General features: G+C 38.2%; 1 protein-coding gene across 4 annotated transcripts in view; it reads right to left on the reverse strand.

The window, feature by feature from the left end:
* ubr3 (ubiquitin protein ligase E3 component n-recognin 3) overlaps positions 1-22,275 on the reverse strand; it is a 111,539-nt gene that overhangs the window by 41,780 nt on the left and 47,484 nt on the right. For 2 of the 4 annotated variants that reach the window (XM_012971083.3, XM_012971082.3), the window contains exons 23-27: positions 22,064-22,096; positions 15,220-15,683; positions 11,570-11,658; positions 3,618-3,767; positions 3,351-3,484 (exon numbers count right to left, since the gene is read on the reverse strand). In XM_012971083.3, coding sequence (XP_012826537.1) covers positions 3,351-3,484; positions 3,618-3,767; positions 11,570-11,658; positions 15,220-15,683; positions 22,064-22,096 — 870 coding nt within the window. The remainder of the gene's footprint in view (positions 1-3,350; positions 3,485-3,617; positions 3,768-11,569; positions 11,659-15,219; positions 15,684-22,063; positions 22,097-22,275) is intronic. The other 2 variants (XM_012971084.3, XM_012971085.3) reach the window with 1 other exon arrangement.

The following is a 22,275-nucleotide window of genomic DNA, read 5'->3' on the forward strand; positions in this document are numbered from 1 at the left end:
AGTGTGACCGACATTCTAGCACTACATAAAAAAGCTAATCAAATATTTCTACTATTTTTTTATTACTCACCTTTATAACTATGGTCTAGAATGTATTGAATACAGAACAAGATCCTGAACTCACAGCATTCCTACCACGGACAGTTTAAGGACTTAATAAAACAGAAGTACAATAAAAATGGAATTTTTCTGGTGACTAAAGTTCTCAGGATTCAGTTTTGATCTCTGCGGTTTACGGTTTTAAACGGTATAACAAATAAAAAAAACCACTCCTGACACTCCCAAACAATTTAGGAAGCAGCAAGAGCAAATAAAATGTTACCAGCATGTGGGCAACATTCAGCTGCTTACACATCAGCCACACTGTGGGGGGTCTGCCTGCCTCTCTCTTAAAGAAGCTGCTCGGGGTGTACTTTTTGGGTTAATATCCAATCAACGAGTAGTTGCTATCCCTGAGAACAAACAAGCTGCCCAGCTGAGAATAAGCATTTATTTAAAGTTGCACAAGCAGGACTGACTGTACTACCCAGAGCAATTGTTTTCTATTAGTCAGAACTTACAATAAGAAGAAATGAAAGAAGGAACGGCTATCTATAAATGGCCACAATTTTATGTTGAAAATAACTTTACAGGAAGGGGTCCATAATGAAAGAAAACTCAATTCTAAGCAAAAAAGAAAAGTAGCCCAGCTTAGCAAGTGTGCACAGAGATAACTCTCCATGTTTATTGTGCCATATTGCAGTGTGCAGGGGTGATCCCCACTTATACCTGCTACCCTGTGATGGATTCCTCCTTTATTACATTGTATCAGGAGTGGAGTGAAGAGAATATAAACAGACATATACTGTTTTTTTTAGTAGCCATTACAGTTACAAAAACTTAAACGTACTACTATAATCACTATATGATGAATTCCTTATCGTAATGGGAAAAAAAATAAGGAAATAAATAGGGGGAATATATGCAACAAATACTGGCAAATACAGAAAGGAATAGAAAGGAGTGAGAAAAAAGCCAGTTTCAGACCATTTAATTCATGATGACACAGTGAATTAATTAAACTTTTAACTCCTTAAGAAAATGCCCTTCAGCATCTCATACAAATTAATTGTCACATATAATAGAGCTACTACTGACTGAACTTGATATTTTATTTGTGCAGCCAACTGGCAATGGGTTCCTACTACAAAAATCTGGTATTTTATATAATTATACATATATATATATTTTTTTCAGACAACATAAGCTACTGAAATGCCTGAAAAGTACCATGTAAAGGATACATGGTTTTAAATACAAAATAAAGTAAAAAAAAAAAAAAATGTTATACCATAAAGGAATATAATTTATAAAGCAGATCTTCACACAAAATCAGATGTTTGCAATGAAAATGATAATGAAAGAAAATGTAATGTTAAGTAACTTTCTAATACAAATTAGTTACATATTTTCAACAGTTGTTTGTAAATGTAATTACTATTAAAGGAGGCCAGATAGGGCAAAGATCCACCTGTTTGGCAAGGTCTTTAGCACTAAGGCCAACTGGAGAATGTCCACTCTATTAAGCTGCTATCAAAATATAAACAAAGAGATGAAGATGGAAGTTGTTCAGCAACAAGACATTTCTGTATGAAATGATATAATTACAGGTATGGGACCCCTTATCCGGAAACCCGTTATCCAGAAAGTTCCGAATTACGGGAAGCCCATCTCCCATTGACTCCATTATAATCAAATAATTCACATTTTTAAAAATGATTTCCTTTTTCTCTGTAATAATAAAGCAGTACCTGTACTTGATCCCAACTTAGATGTACTTGATCTTTGTTGGAAGCAAAAAAGTCATATTGGGTTTATTTAATGTTTAAATTCTTTTTACTAGATTGAAAATATAAAGTTCCAAATTACGGAAAGACCCCTTATCCGGAAAACCCTAGGTCCCAAGCATTCTGGATAATAGGTCCCATACCTGTATTAACAGGTATTTCTAAAGGACCAACATATTCCACTATGCTGTGTGTGATGCATGGATATCACACACCTATGAGATCAGTGGCAGGTTTAAAGTTACACGGTGTCGATCAATACACAGGCAACACCATATGTGAGTAAAATGTATATGCGTTACTCATGATGCATCACTTCCATGTGTCACATAGTGGGAAAGACATCTGGGGTACAAATGATGTATTTTCCTGTGACAGCAGAGGGTAAATCCATCTATTTAAAGATTACTCCAGCTACCGTAGGGTAAAAATAAACACACTACAAAAGCAATATGTAATCTGAAGGTTATTTCACACACAATACTATTAAAAATGAAAAATCTGCCGTCACACTGTGTTGGAATCTTACCTGACCAAAGGCTATCGATAAAATTTGTTTCTGAGTTTTTTGTATTGCTTATATAACACAATTGACTGTCTGTATTACCATATGTAAAACATCTTAAATGTACAATGCACTCTTAAAGGAGAAGTAAAGGTAAGAATTAAGTAAGCTTTAACAGAAAGGTCTATGTAAATACAGCCATAAGCACTCACAGAAAACTGCACTGAGTTAACTATAAAAAAAAACAGGATTACTTGTCTCCTCTCCTTTAGGGCTCCTTCAGGTTTGGGGCATGAGTCTGCACTGCTCTCTCCCACCCTTTTCTTGCTCCCCCTTCCATAAGAATTGGGGGGAAATTTTATTAAAACTAAGATGGTACCTAACACGTGTCAAAGTAATAAGTAATAGCCTTAAGAGCAGATGACAATTTTTTTCTACACACTTAGACACTTATCCCAACCCAGTTGTTTTTCCTTTTCCATTCCCCCTTCCCTAACCCCTTTCAAACCTTTATTTTACACTGAGAATTTTAAAACTTTAATTTTAAAGCAAAGAAAAACCAATAAAAATAAAGTGGAAAAAAAAGAATTCATGCTGCAGCAGGAACCTACAGGGAGACCAAGCTAAAGTGGCAGCTGCAATCTTAAACAAACAGAGGGAGTTTCTAGAGCTCTTTATTTAGGTATGGCAGAGCTTACTGCAGAATAAATATAACGTTCTAGGTGGCACTAATGTGGCGGATCTATTGGCAGTAAAATACCAAAATGCCTTTCCTTCTCCTTTAAATTCACTGTCCTGCCTAATTCTCTCTAAACACTTTTGCTGGCCTGTAAATTCTTGGAACTATGGATGAATGGCTGATTCACCAAATATGTAACAGTGTTGTGTGGACTGGCCTAAAACCCACCAGTACTGGTAATCATATAAGGGTGGAGCACAATGTTGGATGGATCTCTAGTTGTCAGGGGGAGGATTAGAAACCTTGGAAGAATAAGCTTAGTTAAAAATAACCTACTTACATCTTTGAAATATCTCTGTAATATTGCAAGTTTGACATCATTAGCTGCTGCACATGTGCCCTCTTGGTATATCTGCTCCTCCTCTGTGGTTGGTAGTTTCTTTGGCTCTGTGCTCTTACGCCGATGCCCCAAAACTACAACGGAGAGACACAAACAGAACAAGTCAATAAAATTAAAATTACACAGTCAGTAATGAGAACTGTGTTGATCATCTTCAACAACCTTTTATACTGTATCACAGGTTCTACAAAGTATGCCCAGACTTACCAGAAGATGCCTGAAGCAGAACAACAAGCCCTAGAGGGCGATCTTCTGTAGATGGGCCACTCTGTCCACATATAACACAATCATATATTGGTTCTGCCACGTGCTGTTCAGCTCCAGCTATTTCCATTGCCACATCACTTTCAGGTGATTCTGTTTAATATGAAGAGAAAGGTGACAAAATGCATTTAGTATAAAATAAATGCTGGTCAACATTAATGTCCTTGAAACCAAGAATAAATTAATGTGGGAAAGAATGAAGGGATGTAAGTGCACGGGAGTGATGACATAAACCACGTATCACTGTTAAATGAAAATGTTTTTTTTCTCCTGGCAGCAGAAGAGGCTAATGAGTACTATTTGGCAACTACTAATTAAACACAAAAAAGAAACACCCTCACTAGTGTGGCACAAGAAATCTGAAGCAAGAAGCCACATATACTACAAATGGACCAACTGTTTCCTATGGGCCAAACTTTATTGCCTACTGAAGTCAATGCTGTATTTGTAGGCTGAGAAAAGCTACATTCTTTTGAATAAGAAGCTTCTTCCTATCAATCATGAGCCTTTTATATACTTTTTTTTTTTATCACAAAAGCGAAAGAGCTCCCCAAAGACATGCAGAGTGCTTGTTGGGTCAATAGTCTATTACCAGGTAAAGCTAGGCATTGTGCTAAAGAATAATGTAGTAACGGTAGCTAATTAGAACTGAAGGCTTAGGGAATGGCAAATAAGTAAAAATATGGTTCATTAAAAGCTTAATTTTATGTGAAATGACCAAGAAACTGAAAGCAACAGCATGTTTCTAAAGAGACCATATATCCCACTTTAAGGTAGGGTTCATTATCTGTAGCTTGTTTTATACACAGACCATTCCTTATCTCCATATTCAGCTGAACAAATATAAATGGAGCACATTCTCTGGTTTCAGGTGAAAGGACCACTAAAGATAATTATACAATACTGACTGGAATAGTGAAAAACAGACAGATAGACAGACAGACAGAGAGATAGATATGTGGGAGCCCAGGGCTGATACATTTCTACAGCAATTAAGGAGGGCCCTAATATTCTCAGATAAGGTTTAGCACACAGGGATCCCATTTATACCAGTTTGTATGCTTGTTTGCATTCTCCAGTAATTACATATTGCTACTGAGAAAAGGAAAAAAAATCCACCCGTTGTAACATTAGCTCATTGAACTTGGCATATGAAACAAAAAAAAGGTGCAAAAACACATTTTTTTTAATTATAAAAAGGCATTTGTGGTTTCCTCTTAATATATACAAATATTTGTAGTTTGACTCTGCTTTCCAAAGGATCTGCGCACCATCCACAATCGAAAACGGATGGAAGGTAGCCTCACATTGAAAGATGCCCTTGTTTGGCGAGGTCAACAAAAGTAGATCTTTCCCCGATATTCCCACCTTGAGGTTGGCGATATCGGGTAGATCCAATTGTTTGGCCCAAGGTTTGGTCCAGCGATCAAATTACATTGACAAGATGGAGGCCGTCAGGGCAAGCCATGTGCTCTTCATTCAAACGAGTTTTTTTTTTTTTTTTTAGACCTGCCTGATCAACATATGACTGATTTTCTGAGGACCCTATACAAAGACTGGTAAGCTGCTTACTCAGTCTGCTGGCAGCTTTAATCAGCCCATGTATGGCCACCTACAGTCCCAGAATCCATCACTTTAACATGGAACAAGGAGAAGTGCTTTTAACTGGCTGTCAAAAACAGGGATGTATTTTCCATTTGCAGCATCATAGGGAAGGATTCTTCTACATAAGTCATTAAGCTGAGTTTGTGTCGGAGTGTACAAGGAAACTCTAATTTTTGGATTTTAATAGTATATTGAACATAAAGCAGCAGGAGACGAAAGGTTTATTGTCACTTGTGCAGCACCAGTGCAAGGAATGCTTACGCTGTCACAAGAAGGAAAGGCCTAGCATTCTAAACCCGGAGACAAATATAATCTATTTTCACACAAGGGTGACTGCTCTATGACGCATTTTCCCTGCACTCTATTATCTTTGGATAACAGTTCTAACCTTCGATGAAAAAGGCTCAGCTATCCTCTGTGCCGCGATGAATCTCATGCTATTTTCGGCTTCATTCAGCAATACCTCATGTGGCGAGATATTTTGCAGCCACTTCAAAATGTAATATAAATACTGCTTCATAGAGTTCATGGTTATACACTACAAACATCCATGAATAAAGAGAGAAAAAATCCTACTTATTCAATATGATTTTCATAAACCCAGCCAAATCTTTCGTATCTGTTGTAACCAAATAAAACAGGTCAAATTCTTATAAAGGGGCACTTGTCTTTAATGGTTTCTTGCTTAACTATTGTTTCTTTACAGACCTACAGTAAATGCAGTTTTAAAATCTTTCTATACGGGGTCAATAACAGAAGTAATAGAAGTGAGGGAAACCATGCAACAAGAACTGCATTTTAATATTCTCATTAGACTGATTTATAATAGGAAAAGAAGGTCTGAAAAGCCTATTGAGTTCAGACACCTTCAGATAAAATTGCAATTAAATAAATAAGATAAATTTCCAAATAGTTTCAATCAATCTTGCTATTTTAAAAGTGTAAGTATACCATTTGTTCAAAGGTTACAAGTTATACTGTCCCTTTAGTTTTGTGCATCTCTTACTATGTTAGCAAAACCTGTGCTTGCTAGTTACATGGTTTACTGGTCTAGGCAAGCAGGGCAATTAATACAAGCAGAAAATATACTTTAATAATACCTACTAAATGTTGCTGTTTAATCTGAATTCACAAACACCTTACCACCTATAATGCATACCTGCAAAGAATGTATGTAAGTAAGTAACACATGAACACGCTGGTGGGAGGGGAAGGGGCATTAGTTATATCAGGGGTCCCCAACCTTTCTTACTCGTGAGCCACAGTCAAATGCAAAAAGACGGAGAGCAACACAAGCACCATAAAAGTTCATGGAGGTACCAAATAAGGGCTGTGATTGGCTATTAGGCAGCCTCTATGCACACTATCAGCTTACAGGGGGCTTTATTTGGTAGGAAATCTTGTTTTTATTCAACCAAAACTTCCCCCCAAGTAGGAATTCAAAAATAACTAACTGGTTTGGGGGCACTGAGAGCAACAGCCAAGGGGTTGCTCACAAGCCAGTGGTTGAGGATCACTGATTTATATAGTGCTTTTCTGCAGCAGGGCTCAAATGCCCAATGATCATAGAATACAGAAAGGCTCATTTACAAAGGCCATACAGTGTACAAGTGTAATTTTTGAACACAGGTTGCTGTTTTTTTCCCCATAATGCAGCAATTTCTCTCACAATTCCAGAGTAATTGCGCTGGCAATTTGCCTGAGCTGTAACTCGATAAGAAAGGATTACCACTTGGAAATTCAGGGACACGTCAAACAAATGCAGGTTGCATGCTCCAGTGCACTTGGTGCAAGTCAGTGGCGGATATTAGGGGTCATTTACAACCCCGAGAGTCAAGTGCAAGAGCACTAAGGGGCGCAAGAGCATGGCCCTTATTTAACAGGACTAGGAAATCCACACTCCTTGCATAGGGTGCCTAAGAGCAATGCGATGGCTCAGATAGGGTTTCAAAAATCAAAAAACCTGGCATTAACATAGAGAAGTAATATGCACTAACAGGGGCAGTTCACGTTTAAGTTAACTTCTAATATGATGTAGACATTGATATTGTGGGACAATTTGCAGTTAGTCTACATTTTTATTTTGTAAAGGTTTTCAGTTAACTTTTTGTTCAGCAGTTCTCCATTTGGTATTTTAGCAGCTATTGGGTTGCTAGGGTCTTATTTACCCTAGCAGCCAGGCAGTGGTTTAAATGAGAGATGGGAATATGAATAGTAGAGGCCCTGCATAGAAAGATAAGTAATAAAAAGTAGCAATAATAATAAAATTGTAGCCTCACAGATCAATAGGTTTTCATTGCTGGAGTCGGTGACCCCCATTTAAAAGCTGGGAAGAGGCAGAAGAGAAGGCAAATAATTCAAAAACTAATAAATAATGATAACCAATTGCAAAGTTGCGTAGAATTGGACATTCTAAAACATGCTAAAAGTTAACTTAAAGCTGAACCACCCCTTTACTCAGCTCGGGATCACAGTACTGGTTAATACACAATAAAAATCACAACCCGCTATATTATAACAAAAACAGCCAATTTAGATCAAAAGGAGCAACTGAAAAATAAAACTTTTAAATAAGAACATTCCCACCAGACACTGGGAATCAAAACAACATTATTCTCCCTGTAAAGATCAACATGATATATGTTGTGTTCTGGCAATGCTAAGTTCAATAATACATCATTCTAAGTGTTCTCCAAAATGTGCTTGAGCGGCGGAGGTCACACAGCTTGTTAAAATGGGCTTTAACATGCTAAATACAGTTTACACAATATAGCCGGAAGCAATATTTCCCTCTCGCTAAACATTTTATGTCAAGATAGTCCCCTAGCACCGAAGGAGCTATTAACAGACTAATATATCTTGCCCAGGCCCAGCAAGTGTATTCTCAAAAGAGAAGTGAAAACTCATTTATTTTCTAACTGGCTTCGCTAAATGACAAGTGTTAAGAAATCTATGTCACCTCCTTCAAAAATGTGTGCATATTGTCTGCCCCGCAGCCTATCTGCAGAAATAACTGCCTGGCATCCTGCAGGGAAACAGCGCTGGCTGCCAACAAACCCATATCCAAATTGCTTCCTTGCCAACACTCTGCGTAAATATTTTAGAATATTCTGCAATATTAAATAGCATTTCATCAAGTGGATCATTTTGGTGACAGTGTTACTGAAGTCTGGTTCTTATTTACAAACATAGGTGCTAAATTTCAGAAGGGCAGTTGCCAATAACAACCAATCAGCAATTTGCTTTGTAAAGTCCGCAGGTTAGAAAATGTAAGGAAGTTTTAACTGGTTGCTATTGGCAACTGAAGCTGTTCAGTTTAGCATCTATGTTGAGCCTCATTTGTGTCTTACTTGCAATTGAATGAACAGGATATTAAACAATTCTGAATGCTAAATACAGGTATCGGACCCCTTATCCGGAAACCCATTATCCAGAAAGTTCCGATTTACGGAAAGGCCATCTCCCATAGACTCCATTTTAACCAAATAATTCACATTTTTAAAAATGATTTCCTTTTTCTCTGTAATAATAAAACAGTACCTTGTACTTGATCCCAACTAAGATATAATTAATCCTTATTGGATTAATTATTTAACCGTTTAAATATGTTTTTCAGTAGACTTAGCGTAGGAGATTACGGAAAGACCCCTTATATGGAAAACCCCAGGTCCCGACCATTCTGGATAATGGGTCCCATACCTGTACCATCAATATTTAGGGCAAGGACAGAGGTAGCCCTCCTGGCAGCCTGCTTAACTGCTATCTGGGCGAAGTGTGCCCCAGTTGCTAAGCAAACATAACCCATTCATTAAAGATACTCTTGTGTAAAACACCTTGTACATAGTTACACTTAGCACCACTGTTTCTATTCCACTTTCCCTTGCAAATTGCACCCAGTGCATTAACACAGGCTCCCACAGCAGCTTGCGTCATTTGGTGCAGCACCTTGTACCTGGCCTGTAGATGCCATTTTAACACTGAGTGCTAGAAATGATGACATCCGAAAAACAAATATTTTCAGTGCAGTCGTGTCCAATTTGATTTGAATCTAGATTTGTGTGTGTAAATGAATTGTGGGAAGAAAATGCTGTGTTGCGGGTAAAAACAAAGCAGCTTAAACCCCAAAAATGCACTTTGCGCACTGTGGCCGTGTTCCTAAATGACCCCTCAGCAGTTCATGTCAACCCACTATCATATAAATAATTATGGTAGTAACCCTATAAACAGAAACAGTGATCATACAACACAAACAAACATCATTATTTATTAAACTGCATACAGTGGGCTGGCAAAAATACTAATAATTATCCAAACCAGTATCCATTTGCTCTACATGTAATACTGCCTAGGCTTAAGCAAGTTGCATATCCCCATACAGTATATACCATACATTACATTACATTAACATTTATTTATAATGCGCCAACATATTCCGCAGCGCTGTACAGTAAGTGGGTTACATACATTGGACATACAGAGTAACATATAAAGCAATCAGTAACCGATACAAGAGGTGAAGAGGGCCCTGCCCAAAAGAGCTTACAATCTACAAGGAGAAAGGGTTGAGACACAAGGTGTGGGACAAGTAAATGATATGAACACAGATTGGATGCAGCTAAGTATGGGGTTGTCCTAGCACTCTGACATTTTTCTTTTTCTCGTCTGATAACCCCAGCTTTATTATGTTTTCCCCTTAGTGTTATATGATTGTGAGTTTAGGATTCTATAATAAAATAAGTTGGTTATTTATAATATGTCAATAAACTGTTTACCTCTCAGGCTAAACAATAGCTCTCTTCTTGTAAGCCTTTAATTTTTCAACTTTGTTCCCTCTCTTCCACTTCTGGGTTCCCTTACCTTCTATTCCTTTTCCTTTTATATTAAAGGGGTAGTTCGCCTTTAAGTTAACTTTTAGCATGTTATTCTATGCAACCTTCATTATTTATTTTTCAAAGTTTTTGGATTATTTGCCTTTCTCAAGCTTTTAAATGGGGGTCACTGACCCCAGCAGCCAAAAAACCATTGCTCTGCGAGGCTACAATTTTCTTGTTATAGTTACTTTTCATTACTTATCTTTCTATTCAGACCCTCTCCTTATCACTTGGTCCTTGTTAGAACAGTTATAGTATTTCAGTGCTCCTTCCCATTGGCAGAAGCCCTATGCCCAAAAGCTCAACCATCACGTTTTCTTCGGTTTTGCCCAAAGCACCAGTACCCTATACCCTATACCCCTGCACACTGGATTTGTCCTGGCTGAAAAGGAGCAGCAGCAAGCTACACAACACTTTATAATAATTTATAACAAACAAGGGTATTAAAATAATTTCGCAAAAAAAGTTAGATTACAAATAGAATCAGAGGACCTGCTTATAATCTATTGTTTATCTGTTATTTAAAAACTTTAAAGAGATCATACATCATTCACATATGCTCCAGTGGAGCTTACAATTTAAAGCGGTTATCAAATAAAAGGCACAAAGATTGCCCAGGAGCAGTAACCCATAGCAACCACTCAGAAGGTAGAATTTACTGGTCACCTGATTAAAAACAAACATCTTATTGGTTGGTATGGGTTACTGCTCCTGTGCAAACCTAGTGACGTTTATTGCATAAGGGGGTTCTATCACATTCACACATACTGACGTCAGTTTTATCAGGGGCCAATTAACCTGCCTATAAGTTTTTGAAATGTTAGAAGAAACCAGAGTACCCTGAGGAAACTCACCTATCAACTATTTCTAATAAAACAAGCATATAATAAGTTGGTCATTTACTTGTCTTTTATACATCCACACTGGACAAACTATAAAAATCCACCTACAGTTCCAGTTCAGCCTTTGCTTGCCCATACATGCTTAATGGGTCATTATGCCACTGGATTGTCATCGTGAGTAACCGCATGAGGTTCTGATAATAATTTTTCTGCACCAATGGTCAGCCAGTTTAGTTGACAAAAATTAGAAATGGACGACCACAAAGCATTGTGTGCAGTCAGCCGTAGCATTAAATACATAAAATTATTTCCCAGAATCAAAAGTTTTTAAAGCATCGCTGAGCACTTGTTTCTCCTTCTGTGCAAAAGCAAGAGAAAGAAGTTATTTAGGGTTATTTTTTTAGACTCGCTGCTCATGTCCTTGCTTTCACCCTGTATCTGCCACCTCCCCCAAGCAGCGTAAGAAAGGGTGGAACATGGCTCTGCCCTTTACATCAATCAGAGAGCCGGCCTAAGGACACAGTGTTTGATATTTCATAACGGAGGTAATTCTCCATCAGAGCAAAAATTGACATACCAACATCCATCGCTGTTTCCATGAAGCTTTTTTGCCTTGAGGCGAATTCCGCAAGCAATTTCTGTTGCCTCTCCCTCGCTTTCTGCCGTCTGCACAGCAAAAACACAAAAAGTCAAATGTACATTTCAACCATAAATGCACAAATAAAGATTCTGAGAACACGTTCTATCATAATACTATGTCAATATCAGAGGAAATGCACAAGCCGAGGGTCTACGTCTGTAGAGAAGGTGCTCAGATTTCTTTGTGGGATCTGTAAACAAAAATGCTTTTAAAATCTTTGCACTGTAGATGAAAATTACTCAGCACAAAGCCTGTATTTTATAGAGCCTTATCAAGCATGCCTAGAAATGATCTCTATCTACTTTATTGAAAAATAAAATATTAATATAGCCCAATGGAGAGATAGAAGAGGGAATTATGCTAAATTAATCTCTAGAATAAATTGATTTTTATTTCACTAAGTATTGGAAAAATAGAGATATAAAGCTGGGCTTTATCTACTGCACTGAGATTTTATTAACAATGACCAAATGTGTAAGAATGCTGTTCCACGAATAGCCATAAAATGTACATAATATATATACCAGATTCTAACAGCAAGCACAGTTATTGGCTTTCTTTATGGATAAGAACGCCCCACCACTGCCTTGAGAGCAGTTATAACAACTGGCCACGGTGTTCTCAGCAAGTTTGTAAATCTTGTCATTTTTTTGATGGGGTGGCAGAATAGAAAATTCTACTCAAAAGAGATTAAAGGGCCACCAACAGGTTGGGTCATATCTGTGTGAGCTGATAATTTGTGTAGGGTAGTAGTATAACTATGGGGGGGGGGGGGGGTACAAGAGATCCAACTGTACCTTGGACCCTGCCAGAGATGTTAGGTACAGTGTGCAGATGGGGGGAAGCAAAATTTCCCCCGGGCCCACAGGGAGGTAGTTATGCCACTGGCCTAAAGACATCCATTCGAAGAAGACCACATTAGTGTATCACCAGACAGGATTATTATGATGATTTTCAGCCAGATCTCATTCGGGCAGGCTGTTCAGTGCAGACTCCACTGAGAGAGATCACAAAAACTATTTTTCAGGGGAGTTGGTATAGTTAAGTTACTCCACTCCATGGCCCAATGAGCTGCCAACTTGGCATCTAATATTGTCTCAATATACAAAAGGGTCATATTCTATTTACCTATTCTATTTATAACAAATGTTTCTATTTACATTGCAAAAAATGATGTACAGTATATTCTGTTCCAAAAGAGGGATAGAATAAAAACTCCACCAAGACCAGGTTATGCTGTTGTCCAGTTAGGTTCTCTAATAGGTGACTATAAATAATGTCAAAATCAGTAACATGAGTTGACCGACCTGCTCATTCACATCTCCATCCACACACACAGTTATCAGATTGCAACTGACAAGGTGGCCCTGTTGTGTTAACCACATGGGTTTGTGAAGTGAGATGCATTTCCAGCATTTTTAAAAGCTGCTCCCCAACCATTTCTGTCAATTAAACGGTGCCTGCGGCAATCACGCGTTTTTACTGCTTGCCAGCAAATATCTGTTTAGGAATTGCTTCATTGTGCAGCCAACTTAATAATTATTTCTGAAGACTCTGAGCTCTTCCGACTTTACCCCCCCCCCCCCCCCCCCCCAACCCTGAAGGACTAACTGCACCGGAATATAAATAGAAATTGTGCATCCCCTCCTGCTTGTTGCTTTGTAAAGCTCGCGTGGCATTAGCAGTCGCCGGCATGCATTTCTCCCCATCTACGAAATACTTCAAGTTAAGCAGCTCTGACTGTAAATAGAGACCCTTAATAAGAAGACATAAACAAATTCTGACAGATTCAGCGCAGCTCAGTAATTTTCCATGATGGCTCATGGGGATGAGACACGGAGGCTGAAAAATATTGCAAAGCTTCTCAGCCTTTCTACAACTGCTCGCTCTCTTGTTTCTATGGTGACAGCACTTCGTCTGGGTAATGCCACCTTTGTCTTTGTCTGCAGGTTGAAGTAACCAGAAATGGGTCATCATTGAGCTCTTACAGCCCATTCGATCTTCATTACAAGGAAACTTGGATTGGAATTCAGAAATAAATGGAAGTGGGGCTCTCAGAGGAGCGCCGTAATGCCAAATTAGATTCATCTTAATTCAGAGCTGTCAACAACTATAGATATTTGTAAATGTGTTGCAAGATTCAGCAAACACTGTGTCTATGCTGTGGCCACACAAGTGCATACAGGCGGACACAACAACTAGCCTATTCTTTAGATACGTTGATGAATTCACAAATACTGACACTTTGTGCAAACAAATATGTTTACCATATACATGGGCCAATAAAAGCTGCTGAAAGTCCTTCTAGAAAGACTTAGCAGCTTATTGGCCTGTGTATAAGGCCTGCCTAACTAATATCTGTCTGAAAATAGTCCAGATATCAAATCACACAGGTATCAATTAGGCAGATTTGGCATTTACGTGGTCCTCTCCCAATGACCTGCATTTACCTCTATTACGATCCGGTCATTGGTCCAAGAGCTGAACAACCAGATCAGCTCAATATTGCCAAGCTCAAGTTGGTCATATTGGGGAAAGATCGGCTTGGTTGGTGTCCTCACCAAAGGACTTTATGGGTCAGGATGTAAAATCGGGGCCTCATGCTGGCGAATGCGACTCCATGTCTGCCATTAGTGTAGTGAAATCTTCCATTTTAGCAGTCAATAATAATGAAAAAAGGTGGGCATCTAATTTTAAACCAATGCTGTTTTTAAAGGGGTGCAAGCAGGGGTAACTGCCTCTACAACAAACCAAAATTCATTGGGCCCTATAAATGTATCTCATTTATGAGAAAAGACCATAGGGTTTGTGTTACTAATGTGCAGGTCTGGCCAAAACCTGCAGTTTTACCTGTTAAACGGGAGGGTTTGGTCTGATAAGCCATCACAAAAAGTGAGTCCCTGCCTGTACGGTTCAAACTTCCCACTGCCTACCAACACAGTCACATCTTTATGGTGTCCTGCCCCCTCCAGTGACGTAGATATAGTAACCATGTCTGTCACTGATGTCACCAGAGGGGGCAGATTGAACAAATATTCAAAACAAGTGTTTAAGTGCGACTTTCATTCATTTTGCACCTTTGCAAAAACAGTAAGATTTGAAATGAAACATTTTTTCTGTTCTGGATACCACTGGAAGCATATCAGAGCAATAATTATAAAAATGGATTTATGAAATGGGGGTTTGAACAAATGTTGGACTACGAAGAGGGCTTAATCCCTAAAAATTGTATGATCCAGGCTGTGAAGAGACAGCGTTATTAAGTACAGAATACTGGGAACTCCACAGATGGGAATACAATGGAAGAGCTGCAGTGCATTAGGACAGGATTCTGTCAGTGGTTTTCATTGACAGCTTGTGTTATTACTGCTATAAGGCTATTGAAGCTTTTGCTGGGACAGTAAAGCCAATATATAAAACAGAATTTCTACCCATACTTATTTTTAAACTTTTGTTCTCTTAAACAAACTCTGATATTTTCTCTTACAAATACTTAAAAATATTTGAATTTCAAGTACGGTACTGCTATACAGAGAAATATAACAATTATCCTAAGAGGAATTATTAGTAGTAGCAGGAGTCATTACCTTTCTTCTTTACCCAAAGTCTTCTTGTCAGCAGGACTAGATTTTTTGGGTGGCACGGGTGGAGGAGCTTTCTTGCATATCTCATCAATACTCTGTCTGTTCAGACGACTTTGTGATGCTGCTTTCAGTAAAATTCGTTCTACAGCGGTTACACCATCGCCATGACAATACCCAGGTAAGTCCGGCTGGACAAGGCATTCTGGATCATCCAACCAGGGGGGGCAATAGGAATCCTGCTTTCCCGAGAGCTTCTTGTGCAGTTTAATAAGCAGGGATAGCATGCTCTCTTTCACCTCTAATATGACTGTCGTTAACTGAGGAGTTGCACCGGGTGCCGTCCACTTCAGAGCTGAAGATTTGGGGCGCACAACTTGATTGGCTTCACTGTTATTGCGGTTAATTATCTCCTGGAACTTTTTCCGACGTTCTGCTACCAAGCTGAAAACCTGAGCTGTACCTGAATTCTGAACAAAACAATTGTAAGTGTGTTATTGGAAGTTCAAACACAAAATCCTTAACATATACAGAGATGGGACCTGTTATCCAAAATGCTTGGAAACCTGGGGTTTTCCTGGTAAGGGGGTCTTTCTGTAATTTAGATCTCCATACCTTAAAGGAGAAGGAAAGACTAAGTCACTTGGGGGCTCCAAAATGTTAGGCACCCCCCAGTGACTTTAATCGCTTACCTTGTACCCCGGGCTGGTGCCCCTGTTAGGAGAAAAGCGCACCAACCCGGGGTAGCTGCAGCGAGTGTCTCCTCTTCCTTCTGCAGTCTTTGCGCGCTTGTGCATGCACAGTAGAGTGAGAAGCTGAACTTTAACAAAAAAAAGTCGGCTTTTTCACTCTACTGCGCATGTGTCGACCCAGGGATACCGAAGACAGAAGAAATAAGGAAGAGGAAATACTCGCTGCAGGTTCCCCGGGCTGGTGCAGTTTTCTCCTTACAGGGGCACCAGCCTGGGGTACAAGGTAAACGATTAAAGTCACTGGGGAGTGCCTAACATTTTGGCACCCCCAAGTGACTTAGCCATTCCCTCTCCTTTAAGTCTACTATAAAATTATTTAAACATTAAAGGGGTGGTTTACCTTTAAGTAAACTTTTAGTATGGGACAGAATGGCCAATTCTAAGCAACTTTTCAATTGGTCTTCATCATTTATTTTTTATAGGTTTTGAACTATTTGCCTTCTTCTTCTGACTCTTTCCAACTTTCTAATGGGGGTCACTGACCCCAGCAGCCAAAAAACTATTGCTCTGTGAGGCTACAGTTTTATTGTTATTGTTACCTTTTATAACTTATTTTCTATTCAGGTCCTCTCCTATTTATATACCATCCTCTCATACAAACCACTCCCTGATTGCTAAGGTAATTTGGACCCTAGCAACCAGATTGCTGCTAAAACTCTAAACTGAAGATCTGCTGAAATCATTAAAAAAAATACAAATACAAATAACTAAAGAATACTAAAGAATGAAGACCAACTGCAAATTGTCTCAGAATATTACACTCTACATCAAAGTAACTTAACTCAAAAGTAAACAATGCCTTTAAATAAACGCAATAGAACCCTTATTGAATCCAATAAGGTTTAATTATATCTTAGCTTGGATCAAGTACCAGGTACTGTTTGATTTTTACAAAGAAAAAGGAACTGAACTTGCTGATAATGGTGTCTATGGGAGGTGGCCTTCCAGTAATTCCGAATTTTCTGGATAATTGGTTTGTGGATAACGGTTCCCATACCTGTACAAATAATCTTATCAAATGGCTGTGCATGATTCCTTTGATCTTTAATCAATGTCTTTATTAATTTGCAGTGTTTGTATATATACACAATATAATACAGAATGCATTATCAATCTACAAGCTGTTTTTGAAGCGGAAAAGGAAACAATTTTGTGATGCCTTTTGCTTATTTTGAAGCGGAAAAGGAAACAATTTTGTTTTGCTTATTTTGAATGAAGGTTAAAAAAGACTGCAAATGCAAATCTCAATTTGCTCTTGCCAATCAGCTGTTAAGATCCTTGTCTATACAGAATAAAGGCTTTTCAGAGCTAATATGTGTTCTATTACATGAAGAGGCTAATGGAAGAATGGATCAGAGGCCTTGCATTCTACCCATGTAGCTAAATACGTGCTGTTTTGCAGGAACTTTGTATGTTCCATGGGCTGAGCCAGATAGCCATCATGTTATTTGCAGTGTTAGAAGTCACAATTTATGCATTCTACAGGGGAAAAGTGGCACACTGATTTGACATAGGCACAAAATGCATGAGAATCACATCCTCTCTTAACATAAAATGTTATATTTTTTTTTTTTTTACTGATTGAGCTTTTAGAAATGAATAGTTAGTAAATTAAAAGATTACCAGAACATAATAAGCCATAATCCATTCTGATGCACAAGCTAGGAGGCACACCAAGGGAGCAAGATGCAGTAGGCCCAGTACCTACCAACGCCACCAGATTTAGCACAGGTACAAGGCACAATAACACCAACATCATTTTTCTGTAACGGAACACTAATGGGTGCCCCCTAGCACTCATGGTGGGTTATTGATAAATGACCCATAATGTGTTTTAATTCTTGTGTTTACTTCTGGGAAAGAAGTCACATTTTCGTGAAAAAAAAGTCCACATTTGCCCCAAAAACCTTTACTCGCCCCAATGGTTCTTTGAGCACACCTTAGATACATGGTGATCGGATTCTCAGCAACAAACTGATTTAACCAAGGTTGTTCACATCGTTGTAGAGCAGAGATTCTGATCACATATATAAAGCTGTTGCGACACATTAGTGTGTATTTGCATGGGTGTATGTGCCAAAAATACATTCATAGAAATGTATTTAAATGTTTATGGGATCTGTTATCCAGAAACCCATTATGCAGAAAGCTCTGAATTATGGAAAGACAATCTCCAATAGACTCCAGTTTAATCAAATAATTTAAATGTTTAACATTGATTTCCTTTTTCTCTGTAATAACTCAATAGTGCATTGTACTTGATCCCAACTGAGATATAATTAATCCTTATTGTAATCAAAACAATCCTATTGGGTTTATTTCAAGTTTAAATTATTTTTTCAGTAGATCGAAATTATAGAAAGTTCCCATATCTGGAAAACCCCAGACGTTTAGATTCCCAAGGTCCCATACCTGTATATTTAAAATGGAGCACATATGTTTTAACAAAAAATAGCTCACAATGAAACAGGGTACCAAATTTAAAACCGCCATCCGTGCTTCATGTTTAATCAACAACACAGCGCAGCATAGCAGTAAATTATTTCACAGAACTCAAAATACAGAGCAGTTATACGGTAGAAGCAAAACAGTAATATAAAAATTGGTTTAACCTCTCAATCTCCAGGAGTTGTAGAACCTCGTGGGATGAAACCCTTTGCACTGAGAGCCAGAGGAGTAAATAAATGACCATGCAATGTACTGCTGGGCATAGTGCAGAGCAATGTGCTGCCCAACCCCAGGGCTTTAAATCAGTGATCAGAGAACTAAATACAGGAAAGGATCACAGCAGGGGCCCGGCACAACTTTAACTAACTTCTCTCCCTTTGTCACAAGGGCAAATGAAAAAGGCCACCAGAAACCCATTCAAAGAGCTGTTGCGATTCCAATTACATTTCACTGATGCAGAATTGACGTAATGCGGCACCACCGTTATATTACATTTGCATAGAAAAGCATGCACAGAGCAAGCAATGAATGATTTATAGCCAACAGAAATGCAGACTTCGTACAATGCCATTCATCAAAATTAATCTGCATTTCTCACTGAGCTTTCAATTAGCAAATTTCAAAAGGACAGCAAAATGGTATCAAATGTTTGCCTTATCTCCAATTCGCTTTTCATAGAAACATAAGTGTTAATAGGGAAAGACATGGGGATACATGATATTTTGTTTCAGAACAACAGGGTTTAATTGTTGAAATAAATAAGCCTGTGTCATCTGAGCCCGAGCACAAACTATTACTTTTCTACTGCTGATATCAGCACAAAATCCATAGCTTGGTATATCCTGAGACTGGAGATCTTCAAGAACAGGACTTTCTTCTTATAGGGATACACATTATGACTTATTCTCTATGACTTCTCCAAGTGTGAGAATGCACTCTAAACTATCAATCTCCTGGCCTCAATGGGGTGGTTCAAGTTTAAGTTAACTTTCAGAATGTTATAGAATGCCAAATGTCCTATTTCTAGCAGCTTTGCAATTGGACTTCATCATTAACTTCATATAGTATTTTAATTATTTCCCTTTTCCTTCTGCCTCTTTTTCTGCTTTCAAATGGGGGTCACTGACCCTGGCAGCCAAAGAACTATGACTGTGTGAGCTTACAATTGTACTACTATTGTTACTTTTTATTACTTGTGTTTCTATTCAGGCCCTTCCCTATTCATATTCCAGACTAACATTCAAATCACTGCCTGGTTGCTTAGATAAACAAGACCCTAGCAACTAGATATCTGCTGAAACTCCAAACTGGAGGGCTGTTAAACAATAAGCTAACTAATTGAAAAACCAATTGCAAATTGTCATACCAAAATTTTATTTATAGGTGAACATCCCCTTTAATTGTTATCAAATTCTATTCATTGTGTTAGTGGATTTAGTGAAATAAATGAACAACTCACTACACTTTTGGGACTATATGCATAGGGTTCTCGTGTTCCTCAGTCCAACAGCCACTGTACTAAACATGAAAGGTACAGGAGAACCATCACAGAAGCAGTGCTTGAGGTATAAATAAGCAAGATCTTAAGTGTTTTGGGCACAACATGTTATTTATTCCGTTCGACACAACTCACTTGACAAATCACATGCAAAGAATGTACACAAAGCCTAATGCAGTTTGTCACTGCAATTTGTCAAGCAAACTCATGCAACATGGACAAGCTAGTATATATATATATATATATATATATATTTTTTTTTTTTTTTTTTTTTTTTTTTTTTTTTTTACTCATACCATACCAGATAAAGTCCAGACGCAAACTAAGGATGGCAGTTTGCAAACTGTCAAAGGACTAGTTGTGCGTATGTCTGTTCACCTAACAATCTCTCGGTAAAATGCTGAAAACCTCCTCACACCTGTCATGCATAAACTGTTACTTGAAGTCATGCCTTGCAGCCTGAGCAGGCAAAAGCCTAGTCAACTAAAATGCAAGTTCCTAGCTACAGATGCCAAAAGCCATTTTTATGGGCCTAAGGCCCTAAATTAAGATAGAAATAATTATAGGCTGAGTAAATATACAGTAGAGCAAGTCAAGTTCATGAAATAAGACAGAAAATCAAATAAGGTTAATACTGGGAAACGGTTTGATCAATGTTAGCAATATTACAGATTGACCACCATACAATTACATTGATGAAAAGTCTAAAGCTATCTTACTTACCTTTAACCCCCCCCCCCACCCAAAAAAAAAAAAAAAATTACGGCTTATAAGGATGCAGTTTATATCCCCATACAGCATGGTTGTCAAACTGGAGGAAGCTAGATTCGGATTTGTCTTTGAATGACACTATTGTTTTAATATGGAATAGCCTGCATGAACGTATTATATTTCAAATTATAATCAAATCAATACACTGCAAAAGCTGAACACTACACTACCCTCCTTAAAAAGTCTATATATATATATATATATATATATATATATATATATATATATATATATGAAGAACAGAGTGCCGCACACACAGGGACTTTAAAAAAGAACAAAAAATCTTTATTAATCCAACGTTTTGAACACTAAATGTGTTCTTCTTCAGGGACAAACCAAAAGACTGTGCACAAACACCCCCCTTAAATAGCCCACTACAAATAAAGATGCCAAAATCTAGTGTCCGTAACCATGGAAACCATTTATGCACAAATGGAAAAGCATAATAAAATGGTAGATCAAACATGAAAAGAGAGTGTGTAACAAATCCTCCAGACACTTATTTCTGAATTGAAACATAAGTATAACACACAAATGTAGCAAAAATACAGGTAGCATTTCAGGCACAAATTGTATCATATCAGGATATGAGCCAGAGTGGAACAAAATCAGCAGAAAAAACAAAAACCCAAAAGTAAAAGAAAAATCTCCCCGATCCGTACTACCAAACAGAGTTAAATAAGCCAGGAGCCCACAGTAACCACCGGTACCAGTAAGTAGAAAAGTCATCATTTGGAGCCAAAAAGTACCGCCGTTGCCATGGTGTTGATGCACGGCAACCACCGGTACCAATAAGTAAAAACGTCACCAATTGGAGGTAGAGAGTACCGTGCGGCAGAGGCGCGGCAAGGGAATAGGCGACAGCGCGTTATTTAAAAAAAAAAAGTAAAAACGAGCCACTTACAGCAGATCAGTTCAAGCCCATAGGTGAATACACAGCCCAATGTAGGGCATAGAGCAAAGTAGTGCTGGGAGACAAGGGCACATCGAGGGAATAAGTTGCTCCGTGTTTTTTTTTTGTTTCTTTTATATATATATATATATATTGTTATAGAGAGAGAGAGAGCGCACGCGCTAGGTGTATAGAATTAGTGGAACACACACCACATAATTATACTGTCAGTGCTCAATATCTTAAGGGTCCTCATTGAATGCAAAGGTTCTGGAAGTGTAAGCAAAGTTCTGCCTCTTGGCCTTAGGTTTTAAAGAATCTGCCTCCCTCTGCCCCAATTGTGAACTCTACAATTACCAATAACATAACCACTTCTATTAGTAGACAAATTAGGACAGCTATTAATAGAACATGCAATTCGCTGACATAGTTCTCAAGTACATTCCAAATCAGTCATGGGTATTAATGCACAATTTCACTCAAATCTACCTCCCTCTGGAGCAGAGATGGCCGTCTTGCATTCTGACAAAAGGATGATAAAGGATGTAAGATATAGATAGAACTAATGTGTTGTACCTTTGAGCAATACATGCTTATAATAATTATTCAACACAGGTATGGGATCCATTATGCAGAAACCCGTTCTCCAGAAACCCCCAAATTTCAGGAATGCCATCACCCATAAACTAATAATGAAAATG

The sequence above is a fragment of the Xenopus tropicalis genome, chromosome 9 (genome assembly GCF_000004195.4).
Source record: "Xenopus tropicalis strain Nigerian chromosome 9, UCB_Xtro_10.0, whole genome shotgun sequence".
Taxonomy (NCBI): Eukaryota; Metazoa; Chordata; class Amphibia; order Anura; family Pipidae; genus Xenopus; species Xenopus tropicalis.